At 36.5% G+C, this 17,827-nt stretch overlaps 1 protein-coding gene and 2 non-coding genes across 5 annotated transcripts; 1 reads left to right on the top strand and 2 right to left on the bottom strand.

Annotated features, from left to right (window-relative positions):
- Positions 1–9,605: 9,605 nt before the first annotated feature.
- Positions 9,606–9,695, bottom strand: trnay-gua (transfer RNA tyrosine (anticodon GUA)). Its single transcript is given in 2 exon segments — positions 9,606–9,641; positions 9,659–9,695. It is a non-coding gene; the product is annotated as a tRNA-Tyr (tRNA).
- Positions 9,696–11,541: 1,846 nt separating this feature from the next.
- trnay-gua (transfer RNA tyrosine (anticodon GUA)) lies at positions 11,542–11,631 on the bottom strand. Its single transcript is given in 2 exon segments — positions 11,542–11,577; positions 11,595–11,631. It is a non-coding gene; the product is annotated as a tRNA-Tyr (tRNA).
- Positions 11,632–11,827: 196 nt separating this feature from the next.
- LOC131362409 (uncharacterized) lies at positions 11,828–17,409 on the top strand. Of its 3 annotated transcripts, none has more exons than XM_058404398.1 (9): positions 11,828–11,962; positions 14,024–14,143; positions 14,287–14,382; positions 14,471–14,489; positions 14,947–14,982; positions 15,580–15,609; positions 15,701–15,776; positions 16,614–16,703; positions 16,938–17,409. In XM_058404398.1, the coding sequence occupies exons 2-9, from the start codon at positions 14,033–14,035 to the stop codon at positions 17,104–17,106; spliced, it is 627 nt and encodes a 208-aa protein (XP_058260381.1). In that variant the 5' UTR covers positions 11,828–11,962; positions 14,024–14,032; the 3' UTR covers positions 17,107–17,409. The 3 variants fall into 3 exon arrangements, with proteins under 3 accessions (XP_058260381.1, XP_058260379.1, XP_058260380.1); XM_058404396.1 differs by lacking the exon at positions 11,828–11,962 and adding an exon at positions 12,478–12,730; XM_058404397.1 differs by lacking the exon at positions 11,828–11,962 and adding an exon at positions 12,768–13,436.
- Positions 17,410–17,827: the final 418 nt, after the last annotated feature.

The raw sequence follows: 17,827 nt of genomic DNA on the forward strand, positions 1-17,827 counted from the left end.
TAGATGCAATTGGTGTAGAAATGGGCGAGATGCCTCTTGAGCTTAGAAGGACAAAACTGGCAATGACGTATTGGGTGAATCTTCAACACTCAATAAGTACTCATCTCACTCGTAAAATACTGGAGGAGTGCTGGGAATATTCGTATGATGTGGGATGCAGTTTTGGAAGGAAGAATAGAGTATGGGCCAAGGAGTATGACATGGATAATAAGACCTTCTGTCCTAATGTACCACTCACTGATGCCCCACCATGGAGAGTCCCCGAAGCACTTGTAGATTTGAGCCTAATAGACAAGCCCAAAGGTGGATACATTGGAAAGGAGGTTAATGCTATGCTAAATAATACATTTTATTCAACATTACAAATATTTACGGATGGATCTAAGGAACCTGTTAGTCAAAAAATTGGAATAGGTATATATATTCTGAAATTTAAAGTACGAATTAGTCTGAAATTGCCAGATGGTTTATCAGTATACACTGCTGAGTTAACAGCTATAATAATAGGATTACATTGGGTTGAACAAGTCAGACCAAATAAAGCGGTAATATGTTCAGGCTCTTCTTCAGCTTTACATATGAAATCAGACAGAGAATATTTATTAACGGAAGTGTATCTATCTTTATACAGAGGCTGGAATAATGGTATACTTTTGTTGAGTGCCAGCACATGTTGGGGTAGCTGGCAATGAAGTTGCTGATAAACTAGTAAAAAAAAAAAAAGCACTAGATAAGATGGAGGTAGATGTTAAAGTGCCTATGGGGAAAAAGGAGGCAAAATTGATTTTGAAGAAAAAGTTAATGAATAAATGGCAAAATAGATGGGATAATAGCAGCACAGGGAGATGGTGTTATAATATTACGCAGACAATAGGGAGGATACATTGTCAGGGACGAAATAGGAAAGAAGAGGTATGGCTGTCTAGATTAAGACTGGGTCATACAGGGCTGAAATCAACACTGGCACTTATGGGTTTACAGGAAAACAGGATATGCGATGTATGTGGTGTATCTGAAAATGTTTATCATGTACTTTTGACGGATTTGTGTCTTGTACGTAAGTCTGAGACTGACCAAGAAACGGAGCGTCACTTTAATGCTTGAACACAGAACCTGGACCTTTAGGTTACTGTTTAATGTAATATTTAATTAGCTTTAGCCTGTATGCTAATAACACAACGCAATTCAATGAAGGACCAACCAACAAAAGCGTCATTTTCCCCCAATTGGTGTTTAATTTGTTAAATTGATATATAGATATATGTATCGCTAGTTATCGCTGTCTCTGGTTATTCATATAGTTAGCTAGAGCACGTAACCGAACTGCGTCTCGCTGTTTTACCCACTTTGTTAAAAAATTTTAGAATGAAATTTTAAATAGCACTAAATCGCTTCAGTGCTGCATGGATCAGCTGTGATACACTGTGTTCTCCGACACCTTTCTGTCACCGTCGGCGTTAACTTTTCAGCTAGTTTTAAGGTGGGTACGTATGAGATGACCTTAGCTTTCACTTAGCTCCAGTGACGCTGCTTGATGGGTGTTACCGTTCGGGGTGTCACTCAGGGGCGTCGCTAGAGCTAATTAAGCGGTGCTCAAGCCCCAGATGATTTTAATCTAGCTAGATGCTAGATGTTTTATCCCGAATTTTGCCACCGCAATGTAGAGGAATTAAGTAAATGTTGATCGGTTTAGTTCAGCACTGTTGCCGTTTACTGTACGCGATTTTGACTGGCATCTACACACACGCGCGCGCCAAAATACCGCGAGAGTGAGCGCTGGAATATGCTCTAAAACCGCTCTCGCGATACTTTGTCATACACCTGTCGGTCTGCGCAGCACCAATTTCACACCACCGTGACTAAAATACCAAAAAGCCTTAAATTAAATAACCCTAAAGATGGATCTAAATAAAATCTAATCTCTCTGATGATTCCACCCTCAAAGAAATAGGATAGAAAAGTCACCAAGAGCATAAAGTAGACAAGATACAAGCAGCAGGAGAGATGAGAGAATGAGAGAGGAGAGAACAATAAGAGAAGAGAGGAGAGGCTGTAAAAAACAAAAAACAAAAAAGAAACACAGAATACAGTAGTGTCAGCATAAATGAGGAATGAAATAAGAGGTGCAAGTATAATATAGATTATAGGGTTGGGCGATAAGACAGTATCGGTATTTATTGACGGTACACCATTGTCGATAACGATAGAAAAAATGTTCGGTATAAAACGCTATAGTTTTATTAAAATGCGGCTGGCTGAGCGCGCGCCTTGCCTGAATCTCAGCAGCCTATCAGATGTTCCGATGAAAGCAAACAGCCAATAAGCTTATGCAGCCACGCTGCTCTCAGGTTGTGTTGCGTCGTGTGTTATTCTGACCTGAGGCACATGTAAAGGTTATAGTGCATTTTAGGAGGCTCTGGTTTAAACAGAAGCAACTGGTGCAGAGTTAGGAGCTGCTGCTCAACCATAACCAGCTCCACCACTGAGTATGAAGAAGCAAAGGAAGTCTTTAGGGAGTTTATTTAAGAGTCAAAACCCTAGTGCAGATGCCTTACCTCTCGCTGAAAGACAAAGGGTACAGAGTGAGCTGGGACCTGATGTCCCCTGACACTGTGAGTCTGAACCACTGGAGTGGTGGAGGCTATATAAGCGCAACTTCCCAAGAGTAAGCAAGCTTGCAAAAAAATACCTCTGCATCTCAGCCACCAGCACCCCCTCAGAAAGAATTTTAGCATAGGGGTAATGTAGTCACATGTACTCAGGCAGCATTAAAACCAGAGAGGGGGAACCAACTTGTCTTTCTTGCTCACAATTTGTAATGTTGCAATGTATATGTGAAATAATGATGGTTGGTTCCTCTACTTGAAAGCTCAGATTTGATTATCATAATTTGTTTTGTTTACAGAGTTTAAGGTTTACTGTGTATTGTTATTATTGATATCTTCCAGATGTTGATCTACCTCAAGGTTTGCTTTGATTGTTCAGCGTTTACACTTTACCATTGCACACGCTTTGTAATGTTTTATTTATTAAGAGTCTCTTTAACACTTAATTTTATTTTATTATAAGACATAAGAGACAAGATATTTTTGTTTACATTTTTTTGTTTTTGACTATTAAAACTATTTGCCTTAGTAATGTTGGTAAATTAAAATAAAGTGGTTAAATTCAAACATTTTCGGTATCGCCCAGCCCTAATAGATTATTGTAAAATAGTAATAATAAAGGACACTGCTCCACATACAAACTGTAAAAGAGATATTACATGGTATACCTGTGAGAGAGAAAATGTAATGAATTTAATGAACTCCTTTTTTTTTTAGTAGCAAGACTCTGAAATGATGGGAGGAGTCAGAAAAAAGCCTGAATGGAATTTTCTAAAGTTACATACTGTTTGTGTTCATTTGCATTTATTATTAAACAATATTACATAAAAAAGCTTTTACAAAACGTCCTATTCTTGCTTACCCCCTCTCCCGGTTAGCCCCTGATGTTTTCCAATCCTAGGAACACCCCTGGTCTCACTTATGCCGAGTTCACACTGCATGACTTTTCAGTCGCTGACTGGTTCTGCAAAATCAAGGCAAAGTCCTGCAGTGTGAAAGGAGCTCTGGCTGAAAAATACCTCGGTGATGACCTACAGCCAATGAGAGTGCAAGATACAGGACAGCAGGCAGTTCAGAAAGGGTTTGTAGACCACAATATCAGCAAGCATGGCTTCTGTTGGAGCACAATATTATAGTTTAATACAGTTTATAGGTTTTTATCAGACAAAATGTCTTGCATATAGTTATATCAGAATAAATAAGCTTTACAATTACATCAAACAGAAATATTTGCTTGACCAGTGACTTTAAAATTCGTGCAGTGTGATCTCGGCATTAGGGACTGTCGATAAATTACCTATTTACTGACTCAGTTTTCCACAGCTTCATGGTGGTGTGCACATAGGAGGTTTTTTTTTTTTTTTGCAATATCGTCCACAAATAAGACAAATCTTTTATTTTGAGGGCTTTTTCTATTTTATATTATTCAAATAAATGTAACCTTTTTTTTCCCTCCACAACCTTGTGCTCAGAGTTGTGCTCTAATTAATGCTGTTACCTTTTTATTTGCAAACTTTTTTTAAGCTTGTTTTTCTCCTCAATTTTTACCATTTGCTTGTGGTGGTGTCCTGAGTTGGAGACAGTGTTGTAATGTAAACTGTTATATTGAGGCATATCCTCTTAGATGATTGGTCGTGATCCTTTTTTTTTTCAGGTTGTTGAGATGCAGATCAACACCACTTGCGATCAGCTTTCCTCAGGTGACGCGTTTAACTACACAAAACTGGATTCCCTCCAGAGGGAGGGCTGTGAGTTCTCCTGGAAATCACCGGTGAGAAACCTGAAGGTTTATTCACACAGTGTTTTGAATCAGATTCTGTGATGTGCTGAACATCGGCATTAACTGTGAACTTATTTTTTGTTTTTTTGTCCTTCTCCCATATTGTTATAGGATGATATTGTTCTAGGCTTCGAAGAGTTTCTGATTCGTAAGTCCTGTGAAAGCGGGATTCGCCTCATTGCTCGCTGTTTTAAGCCAAGTGAGACTGTAGGTATATTTTAAAATACATTTCAATTCTGTATTCTTTTGTATCATTTTAAACTCATTACATAATTATTTCATTTTTTTCGTTTCAGATTGAATACATCTTCAATGGTGAGTCCTTCCCCTTTGTGTTTTCACCTCTGTACAAAGTGTGCTAAAACCGGTCAATATACAATATTGCAAAAGTTTTGGGACAACTCTCCAAATCATTGAATTCAGGGGTTGGGCTCAGCCCCTTAGTTCCAGTGAAAGGAACTCTTAATGCTTCAGCTTCATACCAAGACATTTTGGACTTTGTGGGAACAGTTTGGGGATGACCCCTTCCTGTTCCAACATGACTGCACACCAGTGACCAAAGCAAGGTCCATAAAGACACGGATGAGTGAGTTTGGTGTGGAGGAACTTTCACTGGCCTGCACAGAGTCCTGACCTCAACCCCATAGAACACCTTTGGGATGAATTAGAGTGGAGACTGTGAGCCAGGCCAAAACTGGGACGTCTGCCTTTACATGCACCTGAATGTAATATGGAGTTGTCCCGCCCTTTGCAGCTATAACAGCTTCAACTTTTCTGGGAAGGCTTTCCACAATGTTTAGGAATGTGTTTACGGGAATTTTTGACCATTCCTCTAGAAGCGCAATTGTGAGGTCAGGCACTGATGTTGAGAAGGCCTGTCTCGCAGTCTCCTCTCTCATTCATCCCAAAGGTGTTTGAAGGGGTTGAGGTCAGGACTTTGTGCAGGCCAGTCAAGTTCATCATCCATATCTTTATGGACCTTGCTTTGGTCACTGGTGTGCAGTCATGTTGGAACAGGAAGGGGTCATCCTCAAACTGTTCCCACAAAAGCGTGAAATTGTCCAAAATGTCTTGTCTGACTCTGATTAGATTAACAGAGATTGCAGAGGTTTTGTGTGAATAATCTAGATTGGTCTTTATGTTCAGTATATTATAGTAAAACAAATGTTTCTAAGAATAATAATAAAGTAATTAACTTGGGAGGCTGTTTATGCCCTTTATTACAAATGTTTGGGGTATTTTGGTCATTTTTAGTGTCAGGTTTTTCTCCTGAGCCCCTAATTTCCGACCCTGATCAAGTGTGAAATCAGTGCAGTTCATTACGAAACTTCATTACATTAGTTAGAAAAGAGTGGATCAGATTAATAAACTACTCAGAAAGACAGAGAGCTTTAGATTTGTGGAGCAGTAAATGCATTATTGGTACATTTCAGCTAAGTGTGTGTGTGTGTTTTAGTTATTAACAGCACCATATCACCCCCTCATGCTACTGAAACTCCTGGGGCACAAACTGGTGAGTACTTTACAAGATATTTCTTTTTAGATGAATTATGCTCAAATTGTTACATTGATTTATTTTTCTGCTCATGATTTTATTATTTTATAAAATAACTTCAGAATAACTAGCCTAAAGGGAGGGGGTCAGAGAAAGTAAGGAAATTTGAGAAGAGTGTACTTAATTTAATAGTATGTGAAACCTGTGTGCTGTGAGGTGATGTTCAGCATCCAGTACAAAAAACATCCTTAGATTAAGACAATTTGTCATTTAGCTGCACAATGCTCACTTTAAACTGTTGTTGTTGTTATTGTTATTAATTTAAATGAGAACTCCTCCTTTATTAGGTTTATTTGAGTGCTTTTTCTCCAGTCTTCTCTTTTTCAGATCTTGTATCTTAACCTCCTACAACCTGGCGTCCTCATACGAGGACATCACATTTTTGGTTGTGTGCATCATAATACTTAATTCTTTGTAACTGGAACCTGTTGTACACAAAAAGAAGTGGCTTCATGTTCAAAGATAATATCTGGTTATTATATTTATTGGTTCCTCCTAACCCCAAATAGGTAGAAGAAATCTAAAATGCAAGCTCAGGTCTTAGGAGGTTAAGATCTTGTACACATCATGTTAGATGTAATGATTTTATAATTAAGCCCTGAGAATTGAATAAAAGTTGAATATTTCAATTTCAGGCCCCATTCTCTGTGCTTGAATTGGTGTTAAATGAAACTAAATTAAATATATGAACTTGGATTAACTGGGGATTGTATTTCTTTTCTTTTTTCCCCTCCCCAGCAGGTTTTAGCAGCACCACTGCCATCATCATACCAGTGGCCTTGTTTGTGATTGGAGGCCTGCTTGTAATCGGGTGCTACAAGCTGAAGTAAGGCTGCATCACACTCACAGATAACTAAAGGATGATGAAATACTTTAATATGCTGTCTAATGATAACAGTATGTGCATGAGTTTATTTGGTGATTTAACAAATGGTTCTGTTCTAGAAAACGGTGGATTTTGGCATACAACCGCGTATTCAAAAGTGCCGGCAAGTGAGTGAATCTCAGACCACAGGATATTTACTCACTAAAGCTGCTTTTACACAAGTGCTTTTATTTTGTTGTTAAAACAACCTGATGACAAAATGTTTGTTTTTCTGCCTCACCATTTGGCATCACAATTTTATATCTTTCAGCATATAAAGTTGGGGGCGATATAGTGTACCTTATTATACCTTTCTATCGTTTTCTCTCCTGATTTTTTTTTTTCTTTTTGGGTGTCAGTTGAAATTCCTCATTGGATTATGAGTTTTTATAATTGCATAGGAAATGAATTTTGCAAAAGTCATAAGAAACATTTGATGTTATTCTATGAAATGATTTGTTTAAAAAAAAAAAAAACATCTAACCTTTTACATCTCAAACAAGGTGCCATAACACCTGAAGTTTCTCTCTGTGAGCTACAACTGCAGCTCTTTTACAAAAATCACTAACTTAGTTACTACAGTGTGTCCCAAACATACAGCTCTGGAAAAAATGGTGCATGTATTAGTGAGATGAAGAGTTTTGTTGATTTTTTTTGTGAACTGCTGACAATATATCTCCTAAATTCTAAATATAACTATTGTTATTTAGTGTGTATATTTATAGGAAATGACAACACATCAAAATAACAATGCAGTATTTGCAGAGCTTTAATAACTCAAAAAAACAAAATGTAAATAATTTGTAAACAAATTGTGTTAATGCTTTGTCTAAATAACATGAAGAAATCAGTATTTGGTGGAATAACCCTGATTTGCATGCGTTTTGGCTCCATGATCTCCACCAGTTTTTCACATTGCTGTTGGGGAACTTCATACCACTCTTTTTGCAAAAAAGCAAACAGCTCAGCTTTACCTGATGGTTTGTGACCATCCATCTACCTCTTGATGACATTCCAGAGGTTTTCAATAGGATTCAAATCTGGAGATTGGGCAGTGCTCTCTTATTTTTATTTTTTTTCCAGAGCTGTATATGTAGTAGGATGAATGTATAGATTTTAGATATTTTTTAATTCATTATGTGTGGGGGTTTTTTTTCCTTTTTTTTTTTTTTACCTGTGTTTTTTTTTTTTCCTCGTCAGCGGCGTCATCTAGAGCCAGTGAAGATTACGGTTCCACATCTGAGCCTCCGTCCAGCCTTCTGCCTCCTTTAAATCTTCTGCTTTTCAATCTGCTCCTGCACTTTTTTTTTAGGTGAAAATATTAAATAGATCAGCCAAGGCCTTTCTTTTAACGAAATTACAGTGCTCTAGCCAGAGTGCCAAATTTATCTGATCAATGCAGTAATTTTATATTTCACCTTTTTAAACCTTTGTATTAGTTAAACTTTTTATATGCATTGATCAAAATCGACATGTTGAAAGCCAAAGAACTTCAAAATGATTTAAAAACATTTTTAAATGCACTTTGACTTATGAGTGTTAGCACTTGTTATGCACTGCTGTGTGTGTGTGTGTGTGTGTGTGTGTGTGTGTGTGTGTGTGTGTCAGTCTATGCACTCCACCTGCTTCATTTTGCTGTATTTGTATCTTGCTGTGTTTGCTGGGACAACCTCCAGTGCTGGACAAATTGATCAATGCTGTCCCTGAATGAAATCAATTTCTTTCCTTTATAATCATTTCTTATTGTGACCATTTTAAAGCTAATTCATCTCATTCCTGATTACTGATTCATTCACTCATTCCACTCCTTCTGCACTGGACTGGCTAAACCATGAACTTTAATGTAAGGATAAGCTTCACTGATTGAGCATTTTATAAAGAACCTGTTGTGAATTCACCGAAGCAGACCAGGGGACTCGGAAGTAGTGTTCAGCAGGAATGTTTTATTGTAGAGCAGGATGTGGGTTAGGGTTAGTCACCAAGTCCAGTGAAAAGAAGCTTGTATTACATTAGACTCTAGAGTTACCTCAAAATAGGTTTTCCTACAAACCTTGCACTAGTACTGTAGAGAGGGTGGTAGCTGTACATGTTTTCCTGTTGAAGTGTTCAGTGAATGTATTATTACAAACTCTAATACTTTTTATTATCCACATCCACCAGAAGAAATGCTCAGGGTCCAAAGCCATTTAATTTAGTTGAAGGAGAAGTTTCCATGGTCATGTTCTTGCCAGTGTTTGTATTACATATTTAAAAAAAATGTGCTTACACAGTGACTTTATTAAAAAGCATTATATCTTATTTCTACACTAAAATAAATAAAACTTGGGAACAAAAGTAAAGTGCATGTGTCTGTGTTTCTTCTTAAGTACTTAATATATTTGTGTGTATGTGTAAAATGCACAACACCGTAGGCTGTCAAGTTCACCACAATTTGAAACAAGTTCATAATATGAATGCAAGAGGAAGGTGTTTTTATTTATGCAGACCTGTGGGTTTAAGATCAGGGATGTCCAGTCTTATCTACAAAGGGCCAGTGTGGGTGCAAGTTTTTTATTCCAATCAAGCCTGAGCTACATCTGATTAAGAGATGTGAGATAGGATAAGCTGTACCTTTATTAATCTCCTGTAGGTGAAGTTTTAGTTGAAACACAAAGCAAATAAAAGGAAACCTATACATCAAATCTAGTGGAAAAGAATAGAATAAAATAAATAGAAACATGGTTAGATCTGAAACCACTGAAAAGTGCCCTGTGTGCTGTATTTCTCAATTCCACGAAACACGTTTATGGCAGAAAAGAGTCCTTCGAGCCGGATTCGAACCAGCGACCTAAGGATGACTATGTCGTTAAACCCTACAGTCCTCCGCTCTACCAACTGAGCTATCGAAGGAACCGTTCAGCTGTGATTGGTTAATTCAACTAGTTGTTGCCTCTGACACGAGTCACATGGAGGCTTTATTCAGTTAATTTAGCTCTATTCTATCTATTCCATCTAAATGTTAATTAAGTACTAATTACGTTATACATACAAAATAATTAATTGTCAAGTTGAACAAAGTAAAAAAAGAAAATGCTTATTCTAGAATAAACGACTTAAAGTTCAGTAATTAATGATCATCTTAAATTAAGAGAATTAGTCGATAACGTTTTTAAAAAGACGCTTGTTTGGGTGCCGTAAAATCTCTTACAGCTGCGCACACCTCTTTCTACTGAGGTAAATTTCTCAAACAGTGAAACTATTTCGCGTCGCGCTTGATAATTGAACTGTACAGACCACGCCGTCATTTTATTTATTATATACGCTGAAATTATTTCTGGTTCTTCTACTACTGACCAGAGAATTTATATTTTTCCCATTCCTCGTTGAAAATGTGGCTGAAACCCTTTATGGTGTTTTACTGACATCTTGTGGTTTAATTGTGTAACTAAAGTTACCTGAAGTGCTAGGGCATGGTATTACTGATATTAATATTATTATACCAATTACACCATTATGCTAGTATGTTACTATCACACATATTATTATTATTATTATTATTATTATTATTATTATTATTATTATTATTATTGCTATTTACATTTTTTCCTTTGTAAAGATGGTTTTAAAAGGTTATGAAAAAGCATTGATTTAATCACGCTAAAAATATGAAAGAAATCTGAACTCACGCTGTTTAGTGTATATTATCTATTATCTATTATTTATTTAATGAATTTTGTAAAGCCAAATTTTATTTATTTCCTCTAGGAGATGTAGGGCTACAGCACATGATTGAAAACACTGTCAATTTAAATAAAATCTCGAATGGACTCTTCTCTCTGTTGCAGTCAGGGAAACGTTTTCATTCCATGAAGGCAAACACAGAGAGAATGAGGAGATTCTTCCCACAGGCCATTCGGGCCCTCAACCAGAACACCTAGAACCTGGACTTCTGGGCTTCCCCCACACATGACATTCTACCTCAGCTGATTGTCACACACACAATAACTGCACTACTTGCATACACTGCACTACTCTGCACACACAATAACCACACTCACTGTACATCTTTGTATGCATACTGCACCATCACTTTACTCCCTGATGTGTATATATATATATATATATATATATATATATATGATAACTTGGATTTTCATAATTTATCATGTCTTAATTTCTACTATGTTAGTTTTTATTCTTCCTATTTTTCCCTAAAGGTTGCATCTATATCCCTATCTTGCCAGTGTTATATAGTGTTATAGTGTACAGTGTTATTGCCAGTTATATATTTCAAATAAGACCAGTGTATGACTACTCTTACGTTCTACTGTTAACATAATGTCTTATTTCTGCCATAAAAGAAATTAAACTTGGGAAGAGAATGAGTGAAAAATAAAGTGCATGTGTCTCAGTGTTTTTTCCCCACACTTGCCACAAGCTGAAACTCACCAGAAGTTGATTGCAAGAGAAAAGTGTTTTTTTCTCTCAACCAGACCCAGGGGTGTGAGATCAGGGATGCCCAGGCTTATCTACAAAGGGCCAGTGTGGGTGCATTTTTTTAATTACAATCAAACAGAAGCAACATCTAATTAAATGAGATAAGATCTTTATTTAAAGTATCTTTATTTATCCCATGTAGGTGAGAAGATAGAAAAAATACACAGAAACAAGCTAAGATATAAAAACCCCTGAAAAGTGTCCTCTGTGTCGTATTTTTCAGTCCCACTTCCTTAAAACAGGTGTTCAGGAAAAACTGTCCTTCGAGCCGGATTCGAACCAGCGACCTAAGGATGACCATGTCGTTAAACCCTACAGTCCTCCGCTCTACCAACTGAGCTATCGAAGGAGCCGTACCGCCGTGTGTACCGTAAAATCTCATGAAAATGCGCACACGACCTTCATTCTTCAATTCGTCTGTCTAAAAACTTGCCATGGAGTAACCTCTACAAGGCGGAGTTTTCACTAAGGGCCTGGTTACAGATGCCATTTCTTCACTTAAACTTGATTGGTGGAACGGAGTACCCTGACAAATCACGTGTTGGGCTCCACTATTTTTTAACCAACCTGAGGCAGTTGGGATGAAACCTGGAGGAAACTTTCATTAAAGTTCAGTGTATAAACCTTGCGTCAATATTGATCTCCTGCTCACTTATTAGATCTGATTTTCAGGGGAAAAAGTGAGTATACCTTTTTTATTATTATTATTATTATACTCTTTTTTAAATAGAAAAATGTAATGTTAAAACGAGTGACTGTATAAATCGACACACAGGTTTAACCTTTAATTAATTAATTAATTAAATTAGTTAATTGTTTAATAAAATAAAATGTAAAAAAAAAAATAAACACATGAACTATACAATAATCTAAGTCAGATTTACACAGTGCTAAGTTTATCATCGGTTTAATGGGCTGATTTCGCCTGAATAGAGCACAAGCACTGATTTTGTTATAATGTTATATTTATTTAGTATACATTATTTTATCATATTTCTTTGGGCACACTGATTTTCTCCAAAGCAAGTCACATGTGAGACAAAATGTTTTTGTGATGCTGGGATTTGAAAGTAACGTGCTCAAGAGAGCTCACGCATGCGCGGTACAAATCCAGGTTGTTTTTATTGTTGTTGTTGTTGTTTCGGCTGTTTCCTGTTTGGGAAATCATGTTCTCGTCATCAATGAGTCACGTGACACGACACACACACACACACACACACACACACACACACACACACACACACACAATCTTTGGTAGAAGTGTTGTACTCGTTTCCTCGCCGCGAAAAACTGACAGAATGAGTGAACAATGTGAAATGGTAAAGGGAAGGTGTTGTAGGTTGTGGATTATAAAGCCGACGAGGGAACCTTTAGGAGATGAAGGCGTAATCATGACGAAGGATAACAAACTGTTTGAAGACACTGGAGGATAATCTGTCTCTGTGGAGGTAATAACACTGCAAATGTTAAGGAACACGAGCGTTTGTGTTAAACATTAAAACATATGAGAAAGGTAATGCAGATTAGACCGTGTTGTTTACTGAGTGGGAGATGAATCTTTAAGAGTGAATCATTGAATCACTGAATCATTGAATCACTGAATCATCGAATCTTAAAGTGTGGCGTTAGAGCTTCTATTGAGTAAGCAGCAGGGGACGATAAACATTTTAGAATAGATTTGTAAATGATTTTAACAAACAGGAAATTAAACAATAATATAATTGTAAATGGTTTAAATATTATCTTTATGATTGTGGTGTTTTTTCCGCCACAAGCGTTGGCGCCCCATTTCCAGTCCACTAGGGGTTGGTGTAGGTGATGCAGAAGCTGCTTGATAAGCAATAGAAAGAAGAGGAACAAGGCTGGCAGAAAATCAGTGCGAAGCAACAGCTTGAGTTATTCGCATTTGTCAAAATTCTGGCTCGATTACCTTTTTAACAATCCGAGGAGCGCTTCGCAAAACAGAAACTGGGACCTCAAACAAACCTAACGACTTATTATCTGTTGTCTTGTATCATCTACGCGAGCACGTGCCCACTGGAACAAGCGGAAATGCCACAGCGGTGTTGTATTTTTTTAATCTTACAAGTGACCCAAAGGCAGTTTTTATAACTTACACAGTGATACGTTTCTGCAAAGTGGACAAAATTGCAGGTGAGACATCTTGTAGTGAAGATGATGTTAGTGTGTGGGGGGAGTTGCATCATATCTGAATGGAATCATTAGAGGGATGTGAGATGTTTTGATGCTGTGCCACAATCTGTATCATGTGCAAGCAGCAGATTTAGAGTGAGATAATATTGCCACAGGGATTTAATAAAACCGTGCAATTTACCTTTTACAGGGTTATTAAAATATCCTGCAGTACAGTTGGACTCGGATTGGGAGATCTGATGGTTGTGTTGCACTTTTTTCCGTTGTTCAACATGTTAAAAGGAAGAAAGTGGCATAAGAAACAAAACCGTCTTCTTGTCTTCTGATTATTTTCATTAACTACTAATACTGGAATCTTAAGAAGAGACTAAATCAGACTAGTCTTAAGTGTCTACATATCAGTGACAGAGACTCAGTCCTTGTATCGAGTGAAATCCTGAAACGTTACAAACATGTCAGTTACTGACATGCAGAATAAACGTGTAAAAGGTTGCTAATGACGGTATACTGATTATCAGGTAATTTATAGAAAAATCATCGTTTTGATTTTCTATATCTTTTGTCTTCTGATGTTTCTTGATTTTCAGATACCAGCCATGAGCCAAATGATCTCCAAATTTTGTGATGAAATCAATTTAGATGGTAAGAGTATCTACACATCAGGTCACCCATACAGCACTGATTGTGAGCCCACCTGGTACGCACAGGTGAGTCAGAGTCTGCGACAGCTTACATTTAACATCAACTGAAGCTGTAAAAGAGTGATGTGAAGCATCACTGAATGTTGAGATGTTGAATGTGAATTCATCAAATCATTCATTTTGGGTTTATTTTTCTGACTGATATTTAGAATGGGACTGTCCTGGGTACTAAACTGTCGTTGTTTCTGGATACCTGTGAGTCGTGGATTCGGCTTTTAATACGGTGCCTTCAGTCAGAAAAAATGGTACGTACATTTACAGTAAATTCTTGATATTTTCTGAATGTTTCTATCAGAATCCAGTGTTTTTTACTTTCTTCTTTTTTCTTTTCAGTACGAGTACGTCTTCCAAGGTATCTTCCTCCTCTCTCTCTCTCTCTCTCTCTCTCTGTGTGTGTGTGTGTGTCTTGTCTGTCAGTATCAGTGTTGCACAGTTTAGGTCTAAAGCTATGTGCAGTAAATTAATAAAAAACCGAGCGATATGTTTCACATGAAGAAAAAGAATAATTCAAAAAGACGCATTTAATTATTACATCGCTTGTAATGACAAATAATAAAATAATTGAATAAGTGAGTCCACAGGGCAAGTAGAAGCTGCTTGTATAGACAGAGGAGTCCAAGGCTAAAGAGCTGCAATGACTACTTAAATCTGACTTTATGTCTCTGTGCTCACACACACACATCTTCAAAACACTGTGGATCCACAGTAAATAGAAGAAAAATAAATTAGACAATAATATACACACAGCATAGTGGATGCTTCAATATTTGTAAAATGTAAAAAAATTTGTATTTTTTCTTTGTTCACAGTTATCAACCGCACCACACTTATTGGCGAAACAAAACGTAAGTAGATTTAGATGTTAATTTTATGTTTCAATTTATATACAACTTTTAAATAAAATCATTCTTTGTGGTGTTTTACTACATTTACATTTGTACCAATGTTGTTTTTATGTAGTTCTAAGATTAGCCTTTTAAAAATCCAGATTTTTATGTATATTAGGCCAGAAGTGAAGCGTCCTGGAAATATCAGGGGGCAGTAGATACTTTCCAGAGTCCAGGGTAAATATTTAGGTAACAGTCTAGCTAGTAAGACTCCACTAACATTAACTTACTGGTTTTTAGCTGCTTATTCTGCTGAATTTTACTCCACTTCAATCTTCTCCATGTCTCTTAACTTCATTTAATGAATGCGAGCGTGTTCGTGTTTGGCTGAATGCTGAGATCGGCCATGTTGAATGCCATTTGCTTTTCATTGGGACATCAGAGTTTAATTTTTGTGTGATTTACATAAAATCTTTTAACACTTTTAATCATCTTCCAAATACCCCTGTAGCTCTGGTTATTAAGGCTGGTGTGTGTGTGTGTGTGTGTATGTCTGTTAGTATTTAATATTTTGCCACTTGTACCATCTGTTAATTTCTTACATTTATTTTAAAGCTACCAAAACAGATGGTCATGAACTCAGATGTGAGTATTTTATGTGATATTTCTGATATGAGACACCTTGTATCTTGTGTATGAATTTCAGGATTTAATCACGATCTTATTGTGCTTGTAGATCTGTGGTTGCTTCTCATTCTGGTTCCTCTGATTCTCCTGGTCCTGTACTTTGTTTGCAGGAAACAAGACTGCAGGTATATCTGCACCACTCACTAAAAACAATCCAGAAAACAACAACAAAAAAGCCCTTCCCTAAAAGAAGATTAAAATATGTTCATCATTTTACTCTTAGGAAATATTTAGTGCATGGAAATTCAAAGTGATTTTTCATCTTTACTATCTCTTGCCCCAAATTACACCAGTCATGTTGCATTACGGCTTCTGATTGGGCCAAATGTGTTGATTAATTCTTTATTCCTCCTGTTTGCCCTGAGCAGTACGGTTCTGATCCGTACAGTGGAAGCATAGCTGTTTTGCCTGTTAAGAAGATTAGATTAGATTAGATCAAAATTTATTGTCGTAGTGCAAATTACATGTACAAATCCAAAGAAATGTAGTTAGCATAGAAGTAGAAGTGCATAAAATTCTACAATTTTATAAATATATATATATAAATAGTGATATATAAAAGGGAGTATCCCGTTCAAGTTCCCTAAGTTTCATGAACTGAATTTTTCTTTCAATTTAACTTTTATTTATTTATTTATTTATTTATTTATTTATTTATTTATTTATTTATTTACCAACCTACCTACCTTTTATAACCTAAATTATTTTGCTAGATGCATTTAAAGGTTTTAAGATATATTAATTAGTAAAATCATATTATTCTGTTTTCATTCATGGCCAAATTTAGCTTCAGGTTCTGCCTACTCTGATCTCACTCCATTATCGTTCCTCCAAATGAAGCTTTTCAAGCAGTTTTTAAGGACTGTTAAGTGTTTTTTTCTTTATATATATTTGTATATGATGTTTGCTTTAGTAATGATGAGCATTTAGTAAAATGCTGTGGTGATCCCATTAAAATACAGCACACCACGGAATGAAGAGGGAGCTGCAGTGATGAACAACACACCAAAGAAAGAAGAAGCTCAGGCACTGAATGGTCACACCAATGGAATGTAAGATGGAGGGATAGATATATGGATAGATATACAGCTAGATGGTTGATTAAGTAAACTCATGAATGATATAATGCACATGAATGGACAGATAAATGGATGTTTCATTTTTTTTTTCCCCATCATGTGATAACTTATTTTATCTTCTAATTTTGCAATGTAGCTACACAGTTTGGACCTGGATACAGAACTATTGTATGCTTTTTAATGAACATCCGGTTTGTCTGTTTTTAGCCCAAAATGTGATGATGGTAATCTGAATGGTGAGGCTGTGATGATCCCTTTGAACTCCAGCACACCGCAGAATGAAGAAGAAGCTGAAGCACTGAATGGTTGTGTTATAAACGAACCTAAACTCACAGATGATGGCATGCACATGAATACATATGGGATGTATGGGTAGATACATTTTTTTAATGCCTTTAAAATCAAAAACATCATTATCTGTTAAAAAAAACTGCCATCTGAACATCTTTGAGTTTGGAATCTAAATGTGTCTGTATTACATGACCCTATCAGTTAAATACCCAAACCAGATGGACCAATACTTTATACTCACTGGAGTGTACAGGCAGCATTATTGACGTTTTACATTTTTTTTCTAACTAGATGGTAAAATGAAAACCTAAAATTACCAGGAGTTCTATGTGCCAGTGTAAAAATGCACACATTTTAACCCAATTGCAATAAATCAATTTATTAGAAGTTACAGATTATAGAGTATATTATTCCCCCAGCTAGCTCTTAGGGGAAGCTTTTGCACAGGCAAAGAAAGAAAAAAAAAAAGCAATAGTAAAAAGGAAATTGAACCTGTTACACAGATGTTTATTTTCAAGATTCAAGAAACTTTATTGTCATTTCAACCACATATATCTGATGCAGTACATAGTGAAATGAAACAACGTTTCTCCAGGACCTGGTGCTACATAAACATACAACAACAAAGAGTTCAACACAAAAACAACACCACAGAGCTAGGACAGAAGTTTGTCTTAGCCACGTAAAGTGCACAGTGTGCAACTAGGTGCAAACAGCGCATAGACAATATTTTGTTTATATATTTAAAATTATTCAGGAATTTGTTTTTACCATGCATGAATTTGTTTATTCATGAATTTGTTTTT

Source organism: Hemibagrus wyckioides, linkage group LG12, assembly GCF_019097595.1.
Source record: "Hemibagrus wyckioides isolate EC202008001 linkage group LG12, SWU_Hwy_1.0, whole genome shotgun sequence".
Taxonomy (NCBI): Eukaryota; Metazoa; Chordata; class Actinopteri; order Siluriformes; family Bagridae; genus Hemibagrus; species Hemibagrus wyckioides.

Excerpts from the sequence above, each read along its gene's own strand:
- LOC131362409 (XM_058404398.1), top strand. The coding sequence starts at position 14,033 with ATGAGCCAAATGATCTCCAAATTTTGTGATGAAATCAATTTAGATGGT. Across the intron at positions 15,777-16,613 it reads TGCAGGAAACAAGACTGCAG|CACACCACGGAATGAAGAGG; the intron begins GTATATCTGCAC and ends ATTAAAATACAG. Across the intron at positions 16,704-16,937 it reads AATGGTCACACCAATGGAAT|CCCAAAATGTGATGATGGTA; the intron begins GTAAGATGGAGG and ends GTCTGTTTTTAG.